Genomic DNA, 11,288 nt, shown 5'->3' with positions numbered 1-11,288 from the left:
TCCCCCATTACGCTCCCCTCCCACACAGGACGCCACGCTGAATCCCTCATTACGCTCTCCCCCACACAGGATGCCACGCTGAATCCCTCATTACGGTGCCCTCCCATACAGGACGCCACGCCGAATCCCTCATTACGCTGCCCTCCCATACAGGACGCCACGCCGAATCCCCCATTACGCTCCCCTCCCATACAGGACGCCACGCCGAATCCCTCATTACGCTCTCCTCCCATACAGGACGCCACGCCGAATCCCTCATTACACTCCCCTCCCATACAGGACGCCACGCTGAATCCCTCATTACACTGCCCTCCTATAAGGGACGCCATGCCGAATCCCTCATTACGCTCCCCTCCCATACCCCATACAAGACGCCACGCTGAATCCCTCATTACGCCACCCTCCCATACAGGACACCACACTGAATCCCTCATTAAACTCTCCTCCCATACAGGACGCCACGCTGAATCCCTCATTACACTCTCCTCCCATACAGGACGCCACGCCGAATCCCTCATTACGCTCTTCTCCCATACAGGACACCACACTGAATCCCTCATTACGCTCTCGTCCCATACAGGACGCCACGCTGAATCCCACATTACGCTCCCCTCCCATACAGGACGCCACGCTGAATCCATTACGCTCCCCTCCCATACAGGACGCCACGCTGAATCCCCCCATTACACTCTTCTCCCATACAGGACGCCACGCTGAATCCCTCATTACGCTCTCCTCCCATACAGGACGCCACGCTGAATCCCTCATTACACTCTCCTCCCATACAGGACGCCACGCTGAATCCCTCATTACACTCCTCTCCCATACAGGATGCCACGCTGAATCCCACATTACACTCTTCTCCCATACAGGACACCACGCTGAATCCCTCATTACACTCTTCTCCCATACAGGACGCCACGCTGAATCCCCCCATTACACTCTCCTCCCATACAGGATGCCACGCTGAATCCCACATTACACTCTTCTCCCATACAGGACGCCACGCTGAATCCCTCATTACACTCCCATCCCATACAGGATGCCACGCTGAATGCCCCATTACACTCTTCTCCCATACAGGACGCCACGCTGAATCCCCCCATTACACTCTCCTCCCATACAGGATGCCACGCTGAATCCCACATTACACTCTTCTCCCATACAGGACGCCACGCTGAATCCCTCATTACACTCCCCTCCCATACAGGATGCCACGCTGAATCCCCCATTACACTCTTCTCTCATACAGGACGCCACGCTGAATCCCCCCATTACACTCTCCTCCCATACAGGATGCCACGCTGAATCCCACATTACACTCTTCTCCCATACAGGACACCACACTGAATCCCTCATTACGCTCTCGTCCCATACAGGATGCCACGCTGAATCCATTACGCTCCCCTCCCATACAGGACGCCACGCTGAATCCCCCATTACACTCCCCTCCCATACAGGACGCCACGCTGAATCCCCCCATTACACTCTTCTCCCATACAGGACGCCACACTGAATCCCCTATTACACTCTTCTCCCATACAGGACGCCACGCTGAATCCCCCATTACACTCTCCTCCCATACAGGACACCACGCTGAATCCCTCATTACACTCTCCTCCCATACAGGACGCCACGCTGAATCCCTCATTACACTCTCCTCCCATACAGGACGCCACGCTGAATCCCCCATTACACTCTTCTCCCATACAGGACGCCACGCTGAATCCCCCATTACACTCTTCTCCCATACAGGACGCCACGCTGAATCCCTCATTACACTCCCCTCCCATACAGGACTCCACGCTGAATCCCTCATTACGCTACCCTCCCATACAGGACACCACGCTGAATCCCTCCCTCACTGCGCTCCCCTCCTACACTAGACACCACTCTGACCATCTCACTGCATTACCCTCCCATACTAGACGCTGCGCTGAACCCCCCACTGCGCTCCCGTACCATACTGGACTCCACACTGACCCTCACTGCGCTCCCCTCTGATACTGGACACCACGCTGACCCTCTCACTGCACTGCCCTTCCTGTTCTGGACGGTATGCTGACCCTCTCACTGCGCTCCCGTACCATACTGGACTCCACACTGACCCTCACTGCGCTCCCCTCTGATACTGGACACCACGCTGACCCTCTCACTGCACTGCCCTTCCTGTTCTGGACGGTATGCTGACCCTCTCACTGCGCTCCCGTACCATACTGGACTCCACACTGACCCTCACTGCGCTCCCCTCTGATACTGGACACCACGCTGACCCTCTCACTGCACTGCCCTTCCTGTTCTGGACGGTATGCTGACCCTCTCACTGCGCTCCCCTCTGATACTGGACACCACGCTGACCCTCTCACTGCACTGCCCTTCCTGTTCTGGACAGTATGCTGACCCTCTCACTGCGCTCCCCTACCATTCTGGACTCCACACTGACCCTCTCAATGGGCTCCCCCTCCTATACTGGACGCCGCGCAGATCCCCTTGATACGCTCCCCTCCTAAATGGACGCCGCTCTGACACTGTCTGCACTCCCTCATCCATAGTTCCAGTGCTCCAGCCCACATCTGCTCCGTTACTGCCCCCTCTATCTGGGGCGCATGTCACATCATGTGGGGGCGGCAGAATTGGCGCAGTCATCGTTCACGTAGATTTTATTATTAATATTAATTCAAAACAAAAACTAAAAACATAAAAAGGTGGAATATGATACATTGTGACGCCACCGCCCCTCACTGCAGGTTGTGGATCATCTCCTCCTTGGCAATCAGGTGGGTGGTCTTGTTAACCAGCGCCATCAGCGAGTTCAGCTTCTGCGACCAGTCGTTCAGGAGGTCGTTGGGGTCCTTGGGCCTCTGGAAGTTGATGATACCGGCCAGGCGGTCCACCTTGGCGTAGATGGTTTTATTCACGACCAACGTGGAGAGGAATTCCTCCGATTCCTGGAGAGGAGAGAGGAAGAACGTGGGTTAAACAGCCCGGCCATTACAGCCAATCGGGTGGGTGCACACGCTGCAGGCGATCACTTACATCCACAGACAGGTCCAGCATCTGCGCCATCCTCTTCATTGTGATCCGCGTGTAGTACTTGGCCATTATCCGAATATTCTGTTACGACGCAAAAGTGGCGGTGAGAGGTCGCAGCGGCGGACCCCCGACCCTCCCAGACCCCAGAAGCAGGTAGCGCTTACGTGCTCCACCACGCGATTCTTCAGGTCCTTCCAGTGCTTCTCCCCCTGCTCCGAGAAACTGAAGACGTCCGTGGCCACGCTGTCCAGAGAGCCTTCCCGCAGCTCCTTCCCATACTCCTCCACCAGCACGGACCACCGCATCAGCTCCATGGTGGTGAAGAGCTTGAGCAAATCCCTGCCGAGAGAGGGTTACATGGGACTGCAGCTATTCCATTATGAACACCGAGACTCATCACTGTGCTGTTACATGGGACTAAAAGTAACTTCTACATTACCACTGTCAGCCACGCTCTTACATGGGACTGCAAGTCACTTACTTGTACTTAGGGATTTCTTCCAGCTTCTTGTCGCCACTTATCCTGTGCACTAGGTCGGACTGCTCGTTGTCGTAGGGGGACAGGATGACATAGAGGACGACGCTCTTCAGAGCCTGCGGGAGAGGTGTGCATGGTCATGTGACTGCTGCGGTGGGCACACACTGCCGGGACGGCGCGCACAACTCACCTGCTGCCACTTCTCGCTCTCCGCCTGGATGCAGGGCGTGTCGTAAATGGCACGGTAGTGCTTACAGATAGAGAGGTAGGAGCCCTCGTGTTGGTCCACCTGGATCATCAGATTGTAGTATTTCAGCTTCAGCTGCTGCAGACGAGAGCGAAGAATGGAGATAACTGAGGCAGAAGAACCACGGGGCGGGGAGAATGCTGCAAGAGTTCAGCTCCGAAGCTACAGAACAGTGAGTGCAGCTCTGGAGGATCAGTTCAGGATCAGTAATGTATGTACACAGTGCCTGCACCAGCAGAATAGTGAGTGCAGCTCTGGAGTATAATACAGGATGTAACTCAGGATCAGTAATGTATGTATACAGTGAGTGCACCAGCAGAATAGTGAGTGCAGCTCTGGGGTATAATACAGGATGTAACTCAGGATCAGTAATGTATGTATACAGTGAGTGCACCAGCAGAATAGTGAGTGCAGCTCTGGAGTATAATACAGGATGTAACTCAGGATCAGTAATGTAATGTATGTACACAGTGACTGCACCAGCAGAATAGTGAGTGCAGCTCTGGGGTATAATACAGAATGTAACTCAGGATCAGTAATGTAATGTATGTACACAGTGACTGCTTCAGCAGAATAGTGAGTGCAGCTCTGGAGTATAATACAGGATGTAACTCAGGATCAGTAATGTATGTACACAGTGACTGCACCAGCAGAATAGTGAGTGCAGCTCTGGGGTATAATACAGGATCAGAGTTTATTGGGGTCTCCGCCCTCGCTGGTCTTTTGTGGTGTCCTTACCTCGCTGTTCTCGTCCTGGAAGAACTTGGTGTTGATCTTCTTGCTGATGATCTGGGTGCGGATATAATCCTTCACCGCCAGGCAGAGGCGCATCTGCTCCAGGATGAACTCCACCTTCTCCTTCTTCTCCATGGATCCATAGGTCTCCACCTACAACCACAGAGGGGACATTACAGGACTAGGTGACCAGATCATGGACACGGGGGCCTTTACATGACAGATCGGAGGCTGCCCGTCCGGTGCTGTCGAGGTTGGAGCCATTGTGCTTTCCCCGCACTGACCAGACGCTCCGGCATCACATCACTGTCCCATGACCATGAGTATGGAGGACCTGTGAGTATGGAGGGCCTGTGAATACGGAGGGCCTGTGAATACGGAGGGTCCTCACCTGGAGCTCCTGCAGGATGGACGCCGCCTCTGTCACGTCTCCGCTCTGCTCCTTGATGGCGGCCAAGGTCTTGGTGAGACGGGCCCGTTCTATCTCCACATAGATCTGCATGGGAAGAGTTGTCAGCACGGCCATCGCAACCTCTCTGCTTACTGTCAGTGAAAGGAAAGTCTCATTGGCTCACCTTCCCCTCGGTGACTGTCCGCAGCGTGTCGATTAACCGCAGCTTGATGGGAAGCTCCGCCATCTCCTCCACGTACTTACAGCACTGCTGCACCATTTTGGCCACGGCCTGGGGAGAAACGTCCCAGAGATGGATCATATGGTGACAGGACCGCCCCATACCCAGGGTGGAAGACCCCAAATATCACACATCCATAGGGGCCACAGTAAACGGGTGTCGGACAACATGAGACACTGATGTACCAGTACATCAATGTGACCCCCAAAAAATATCACCCCCCCAGAGAGGTCAGACATAGCAGTATGGGGGCGGCACCTGCTTCAGTTGACTCCGCCTCTTTGACAGCAGCATGATGTTCTCGTTCAGCAGGTCCCAGTCTTTAGCTTCATAGCACATCTTCACCACGGCCACCAGGATACGAGACGTGGACACCATGTCAGACGCCTGCAAGACAAGAAGGAACCATGACACGAGGAGACGTTGCCGGGGGACTACAGGGTCCAGCAAGTCGTCATCAGGTCACAGAAGTCCAGCAGTGGCCCCTCCCCCCACGCCAGGTGTCCAGCAGGGACCCCTCATCGTACGCACCGTGCGGGTCTGCTTCTCCAGGGACAGCAGGGTTTCGATCACTTCCTGCAGTTTCCCCTCCTGTAACAAAAGAAAAGGAGAACTTAATAAAGCATCACATGACCCCGAGGAGCCGCCATCACATGACCCCGAGGAGCCGCCATCACATGACCCCGAGCGGAGGATGCGCCATCACATGACCCCGAGCGGAGGATGCGCCATCACATGACCCCGAGGAGCTGCAATCACATGACCCCCCCGAGGAGAAGCAATCACATGACCCCCGAGGAGAAGCAATCACATGACCCCCGAGGAGCAGAAGCAATCACATGACCCAGAGCGGAGGAGCAGCAATCACATGACCCCAAGGAGCAGCAATCACATGACCCCGAAGAGCAGCAATCACATGACCCCGAGGAGCAGCAATCACATGACCCCGAGCGGAGGAGCCGCAATCACATGACCCCGAGGAGCTGCAATCACATGACCCCGAGGAGCCGCAATCACATGACCCCGAGCGGAGGAGCCGCCATCTCACGACCCCGAGCGGAGGAGCCGCCATCTCACGACCCCGAGCGGAGGAGCCGCCATCTCACGACCCCGAGCGGAGGAGCCGCCATCTCACGACCCCGAGCGGAGGAGCCGCCATCTCACGACCCCGAGCGGAGGAGCCGCCATCTCACGACCCCGAGCGGAGGAGCCGCCATCTCATGACCCCGAGCGGAGGAGCCGCCATCTCATGACCCCGAGCGGAGGAGCCGCGATCACATGACCCCGAGCGGAGGAGCTGCGATCACATGACCCCAAGCATAGGAGCTGCGATCACATGACCCAGAGGAGTCAATTGGAGGAGCTGTGATCACATGACCCCCGAGAGGAGGAGCTGCGATCACATGACTCCGAGCATCACATGACCTCGAGGAGCCAATTGGAGGAGCTGTGATCACATGACCCTGGACATCTACTAGAAAGATTCAATTAAAATTAAAGGGGTGTGTTGTCAATTCTCTTTCTGGGCTCCCTCTGGTGGTTACTGAAGGTAGTGGAGCTGGTCAGATTGACAGAGGTGTTGCGAGTTCTCTTTCTGGGATCCCTCTGGTGGTTACTGGAGCTGGTCAGATTACCAGAGGTGTTGCAAGTTCTCTTTCTGGACTCCCTCTGGTGGTTACTGTAGGTAGTGGAGCTGGTCAGACTGACAAGAGGCTTGCCACCTGATAATGACGACGATTGGAGATCTGGGGTTTCTGACTGGTGTATTTAAGACAGCTGACTTCCTTCAATCCCTGCTGGTGATTTTCTTCCTGTGCCTTCTGATGTCTCCTGCGCTGTTCCTGCATAGTTCAGCTAAGTGGTTCATTTGCTAATCTTTTTGCATTTACTCTGTTTTTTTCTATCTCTGCTTTGTGCGGGTCAGCCGGCTCCAGCTGGGGCTGTGCTGGATCACCGCCCATATGTTACTGCTTGTGTCAGTTTGTTCTGTCCCCTTTTATATTGGTCTCTTTTTGCTTTGCTTTCAGTATATACCAGAGTGCTGATATAGTGGGGGCGAAGTCATGCGACTTCAGTGTTTTTTTGAGCATCAGACATGTTGGATTTTTCAGGGTTTTTGGTGATTGCAGACAGACAGTGTCTTTCCTTTCCTGTCCTGTCTAGTCAGTGTGGGCCCCATCATTTGCTCAGTCTACTTTTCTGCCTGCGTTTGTGTTTTCATCTTGTCTCATCGACAATATATGTTTGGGGGCTATCTATTCCTTTGGGGTCTGCAGTTTAGATTTCACCTTTCTTGCTTTAGGCTTATTTAGTTCTCCGGCTGTGCTGAGGCGTCTAGGGCTTCGTAGGTACGCTCCACGGCTACTGCTAGTTGTGTGGATAGGATCAGGGGTCTGCAATCCGCTTAGTTACTAACATCTCTGGTTTTCTGGTGGCTTAGCCTGGGCCTGCTATCCTCCTTGGTGACCCATTCATAACAGGGGTGGTCCAGAACATCTCTACCAATCAGATGAGTGAGGGTCCAGCACCCCCACACACACACACGTGCACACATCTCCTTCCTTCTCCCTCGGTCTCTGCGGCCCCTTCCTTCTCCCCCGGTCTCTGTGGCCACTTCTTCCTTTTCCCCCGTCTCTACAGCCTTCTTCCTTCTCCCCCGGTCTCTGCGGACCCTTACTTGTCCCCCGAGGAGCTGCAATCACATTACCCCGAGTAGCTGAGTAGGGGAGCTGCAATCACATGACCCCGAGGAGCCGTGATCACATGACCCCGAGGAGCCGAGCAGAGGAGCTGCGATCACAGGACCCCGAGCGGAGGAGCTGCTATCACATGACCCCCCAAGCGGAGGAGCTGCAATCACATGACCCCCCCAAGCGGAGGAACGGCGATCACATGACCCCCCAAGCGGAGGAGCTGCGATCACATGACCCCGAGGAGCCGATTGGAGGAGCTGTGATCACATGACCCTGGACATCTACTAGAAAAATTCAATTAAAATTAAATGGGTGGTCCAGAACATCTCTACCAATATCAGATGAGTGAGGGTCCAGCACCCACACACCTCCTTCCTTCTCCCCCGTTCTCTGTAGCCCCTTCCTCCTTCTCCCCCCGGTCTCTACGGCCTCCTTCCTTCTCCCCCGATCTCTGAGCCTCCTTCCTTCTCCCCCGGTCTCTGCGGGCCCTTCCTTCCTTCTCCCCCGGTCTCTGAGCCTCCTTCCTTCTCCCCCGGTCTCTGTGGCCCCTTCCTTCCTTCTCCCCCGGTCTCTACGGCCTCCTTCCTTCTCCCCCGATCTCTGAGCCTCCTTCCTTCTCCCCCGGTCTCTGTGGCCCCTTCCTTCCTTCTCCCCCGGTCTCTGTGGCCCCTTCCTTCCTTCTCCCCCGGTCTCTGTGGCCCCTTCCTTCCTTCTCCCCCGGTCTCTGTGGCCCCTTCCTTCCTTCTCCCCCGGTCTCTGTGGCCCCTTCCTTCCTTCTCCCCCGGTCTCTGTGGCCCCTTCCTTCCTTCTCCCCCGGTCTCTTCCTTCTCCCCTGGTCTCTGTGGCCCCTTCCTTCCTTCTCCCCCGGTCTCTGAGCCTCCTTCCTTCTCCCCCAGTCTCTGCGGCCCCTTCCTTCTCCCCCGATCTCTGAGCCTCCTTCCTTCTCCTCAGATCTCTGCGGCCCCCTCCTTCCTGCTCCCCCGGTCTCTGCGGCCCCCTCCTTCCTGCTCCCCAGGTCTCTGCGGCCCCTTCTTCCTTCTCCCCCGCTCTCTGCGGCCCCTTCTCTGCGGCCCCTTCTTCCTTCTCCCCCGGTCTCTGCGGCCCCATCTCCCCCGGTCTCTGCGGCCCCATCTCCCCCGGTCTCTGCGGCCCCATCTCCCCCGGTCTCTGCGGCCCCTTCTTCCTTCTGCCCTGGTGTCTGCGGCCCCCTCCTTCTCCCCCGGTCTCTGCAGCCCCTTCTTCCTTCTGCCCTGGTGTCTGCGGCCCCTTCCTTCTCCCCCGGTCTCTGCAGCCCCTTCTTCCTTCTCCCCCGGTCTCTGCGGCCCCCTCCTTCCTGCTCCCCCGGTCTCTGCGGCCCCTTCTTCCTTCTCCCCCGGTCTCTGCGGCCCCTTCTTCCTTCTGCACTGGTGACTGCGGCCCCTTCCTGCTCCCCCGGTCTCTGCGGCCCCCTCCTTCCTGCTCCCCCGGTCTCTGCGGCCCCCTCCTTCCTGCTCCCCCGGTCTCTGCGGCCCCCTCCTTCCTGCTCCCCCGGTCTCTGCGGCCCCCTCCTTCCTTCTGCCCTGGTGTCTGCGGCCCCTTCCTTCTCCCCCGGTCTCTGAACCTTCTTCCTTCTCCCCCGGTCTCTGAACCTCCTTCCTGCTCCCCCGGTCTCTGCGGCCCCCTCCTTCCTTCTGCCCTGGTATCTGCGGCCCCTTCTTCCTTCTGCCCTGGTGTCTGCGGCCCCTTCTTCCTTCTCCCCCGGTCTCTGAACCTCCTTCCTGCTCCCCCGGTCTCTGCGGCCCCCTCCTTCCTTCTGCCCTGGTGTCTGCGGCCCCTTCTTCCTTCTGCCCTGGTGTCTGCGGCCCCTTCTTCCTTCTCCCCCGATCTCTGCGGCCCCCTCCTTCCTTCTCCCCCGGTCTCTGCGGCCCCCTCCTTCCTTCTGCCCTGGTGTCTGCGGCCCCTTCTTCTTTCTCCCCCGGTCTCTGCGGCCCCTTCTTCCTTCTGCCCTGGTGTCTGCGGCCCCTTCTTCTTTCTCCCCCGGTCTCTGCGGCCCCCTCCTTCCTGCCCCCCCGATCTCTGCGGCCCCTTCTTCCTGCTCCCCCGATCTCTGCGGCCCCTTCTTCCTTCTCCCCGGGTCTCTGCGGCCCCTTCTTCCTTCTCCCCGGGTCTCTGCGGCCCCCTCCTTCCTGCTCCCCCGGTCTCTGCGGCCCCCTCCTTCCTGCTCCCCCGGTCTCTGCGGCCCCCTCCTTCCTGCTCCCCCGGTCTCTGCGGCCCCCTCCTTCCTGCTCCCCCGGTCTCTGCGGCCCCCTCCTTCCTCCTCCCCCGGTCTCTGCGGCCCCCTCCTTCCTGCTCCCCCGGTCTCTGCGGCCCCCTCCTTCCTTCTGCCCTGGTATCTGCGGCCCCTTCTTCCTTCTGCCCTGGTGTCTGCGGCCCCTTCTTCCTTCTCCCCCGGTCTCTGCGGCCCCCTCCTTCCTGCTCCCCCGGTCTCTGCGGCCCCCTCCTTCCTTCTGCCCTGGTATCTGCGGCCCCCTCCTTCCTTCTGCCCTGGTATCTGCGGCCCCTTCTTCCTTCTGCCCTGGTGTCTGCGGCCCCTTCTTCCTTCTCCCCCGGTCTCTGCGGCCCCCTCCTTCCTGCTCCCCCGGTCTCTGCGGCCCCCTCCTTCCTTCTGCCCTGGTATCTGCGGCCCCTTCTTCCTTCTGCCCTGGTGTCTGCGGCCCCTTCTTCCTTCTCCCCCGATCTCTGCGGCCCCTTCTTCCTTCTCCCCCGGTCTCTGCGGCCCCCTCCTTCCTGTTCCCCCGGTCTCTGCGGCCCCCTCCTTCCTTCTGCCCTGGTGTCTGCGGACCCTTCTTCTTTCTCCCCCGGTCTCTGCGGCCCCCTCCTTCCTGCCCCCCCGGTCCCTGCTGCGCCTTCCTCCTTCTCCCCCGGTCTATGCGGCCTCTTCTTCCTCCTGTCTGACGTCCCTTCCTTCTCCTCCGGCCTTCTCATCCCCGGGCCGGCGTGACTCAGCCGCTGCTCCCCTCTCACCGCCACCAGCTTCTCGCACTCCGGCAGCCGCTGGTCCACCGTGGCGCTGTAGTCCACCTCCATCTTCACGATGCGGCCATCAGAGCGCTCCGTATCCTCAGACATGGTGGCTCCGGGCTGCAGCCTGACAGCAGCACGGGACACTGGGGAACCAGGGGCAGCAGGGGATGGAGCAGGCGCCACCAGGACACCTACAGCGGTCAGGACCCCGATGACAATGGAGAAGAAAGGAGTCAGGCGATCGCGGCGGACAGCCCAATGACGTCACGTCTCGTCTTTTTTGCCTTCATTCAGCTTTATTTGAATTAGTACAAAATGACAAAACTAAATTTTTAGTTGAAAGCAAAAATAATTGTCGCTATTTTCTATAAAAAACGTGATAAGGCCACGACCACCAGCTGATAACAGAGAACAGTAGCCTGAATGCTATCAGCCACAGTCTTCCGTAGGTTCTACGTGGTCCTCAG

At 57.8% G+C, this 11,288-nt stretch overlaps 1 protein-coding gene across 1 annotated transcript; it reads right to left on the bottom strand.

Moving 5' to 3' along the window:
- Positions 1–2,642: 2,642 nt before the first annotated feature.
- PSMD12 (proteasome 26S subunit, non-ATPase 12) lies at positions 2,643–11,010 on the bottom strand. The gene is made up of 11 exons (XM_073579808.1): positions 10,822–11,010; positions 5,657–5,716; positions 5,384–5,512; positions 5,069–5,176; positions 4,885–4,989; positions 4,497–4,646; positions 3,702–3,836; positions 3,515–3,627; positions 3,198–3,372; positions 3,037–3,114; positions 2,643–2,948 (listed from the first exon to the last, which is right to left on the bottom strand). Exons 1-11 carry the CDS (start codon positions 10,924–10,926, stop codon positions 2,739–2,741), a joined length of 1,368 nt encoding a protein of 455 aa, XP_073435909.1. The 5' UTR covers positions 10,927–11,010; the 3' UTR covers positions 2,643–2,738.
- Positions 11,011–11,288: the final 278 nt, after the last annotated feature.

This window comes from Dendrobates tinctorius, unplaced genomic scaffold, assembly GCF_039654945.1.
Source record: "Dendrobates tinctorius isolate UK_male_01 unplaced genomic scaffold, ASM3965494v1 ptg000063l, whole genome shotgun sequence".
In the NCBI taxonomy this organism is placed as follows: Eukaryota; Metazoa; Chordata; class Amphibia; order Anura; family Dendrobatidae; genus Dendrobates; species Dendrobates tinctorius.
Note: the sequence above shows the minus strand (reverse complement) of the source record. Positions and strands in the feature narration are given on the sequence as shown.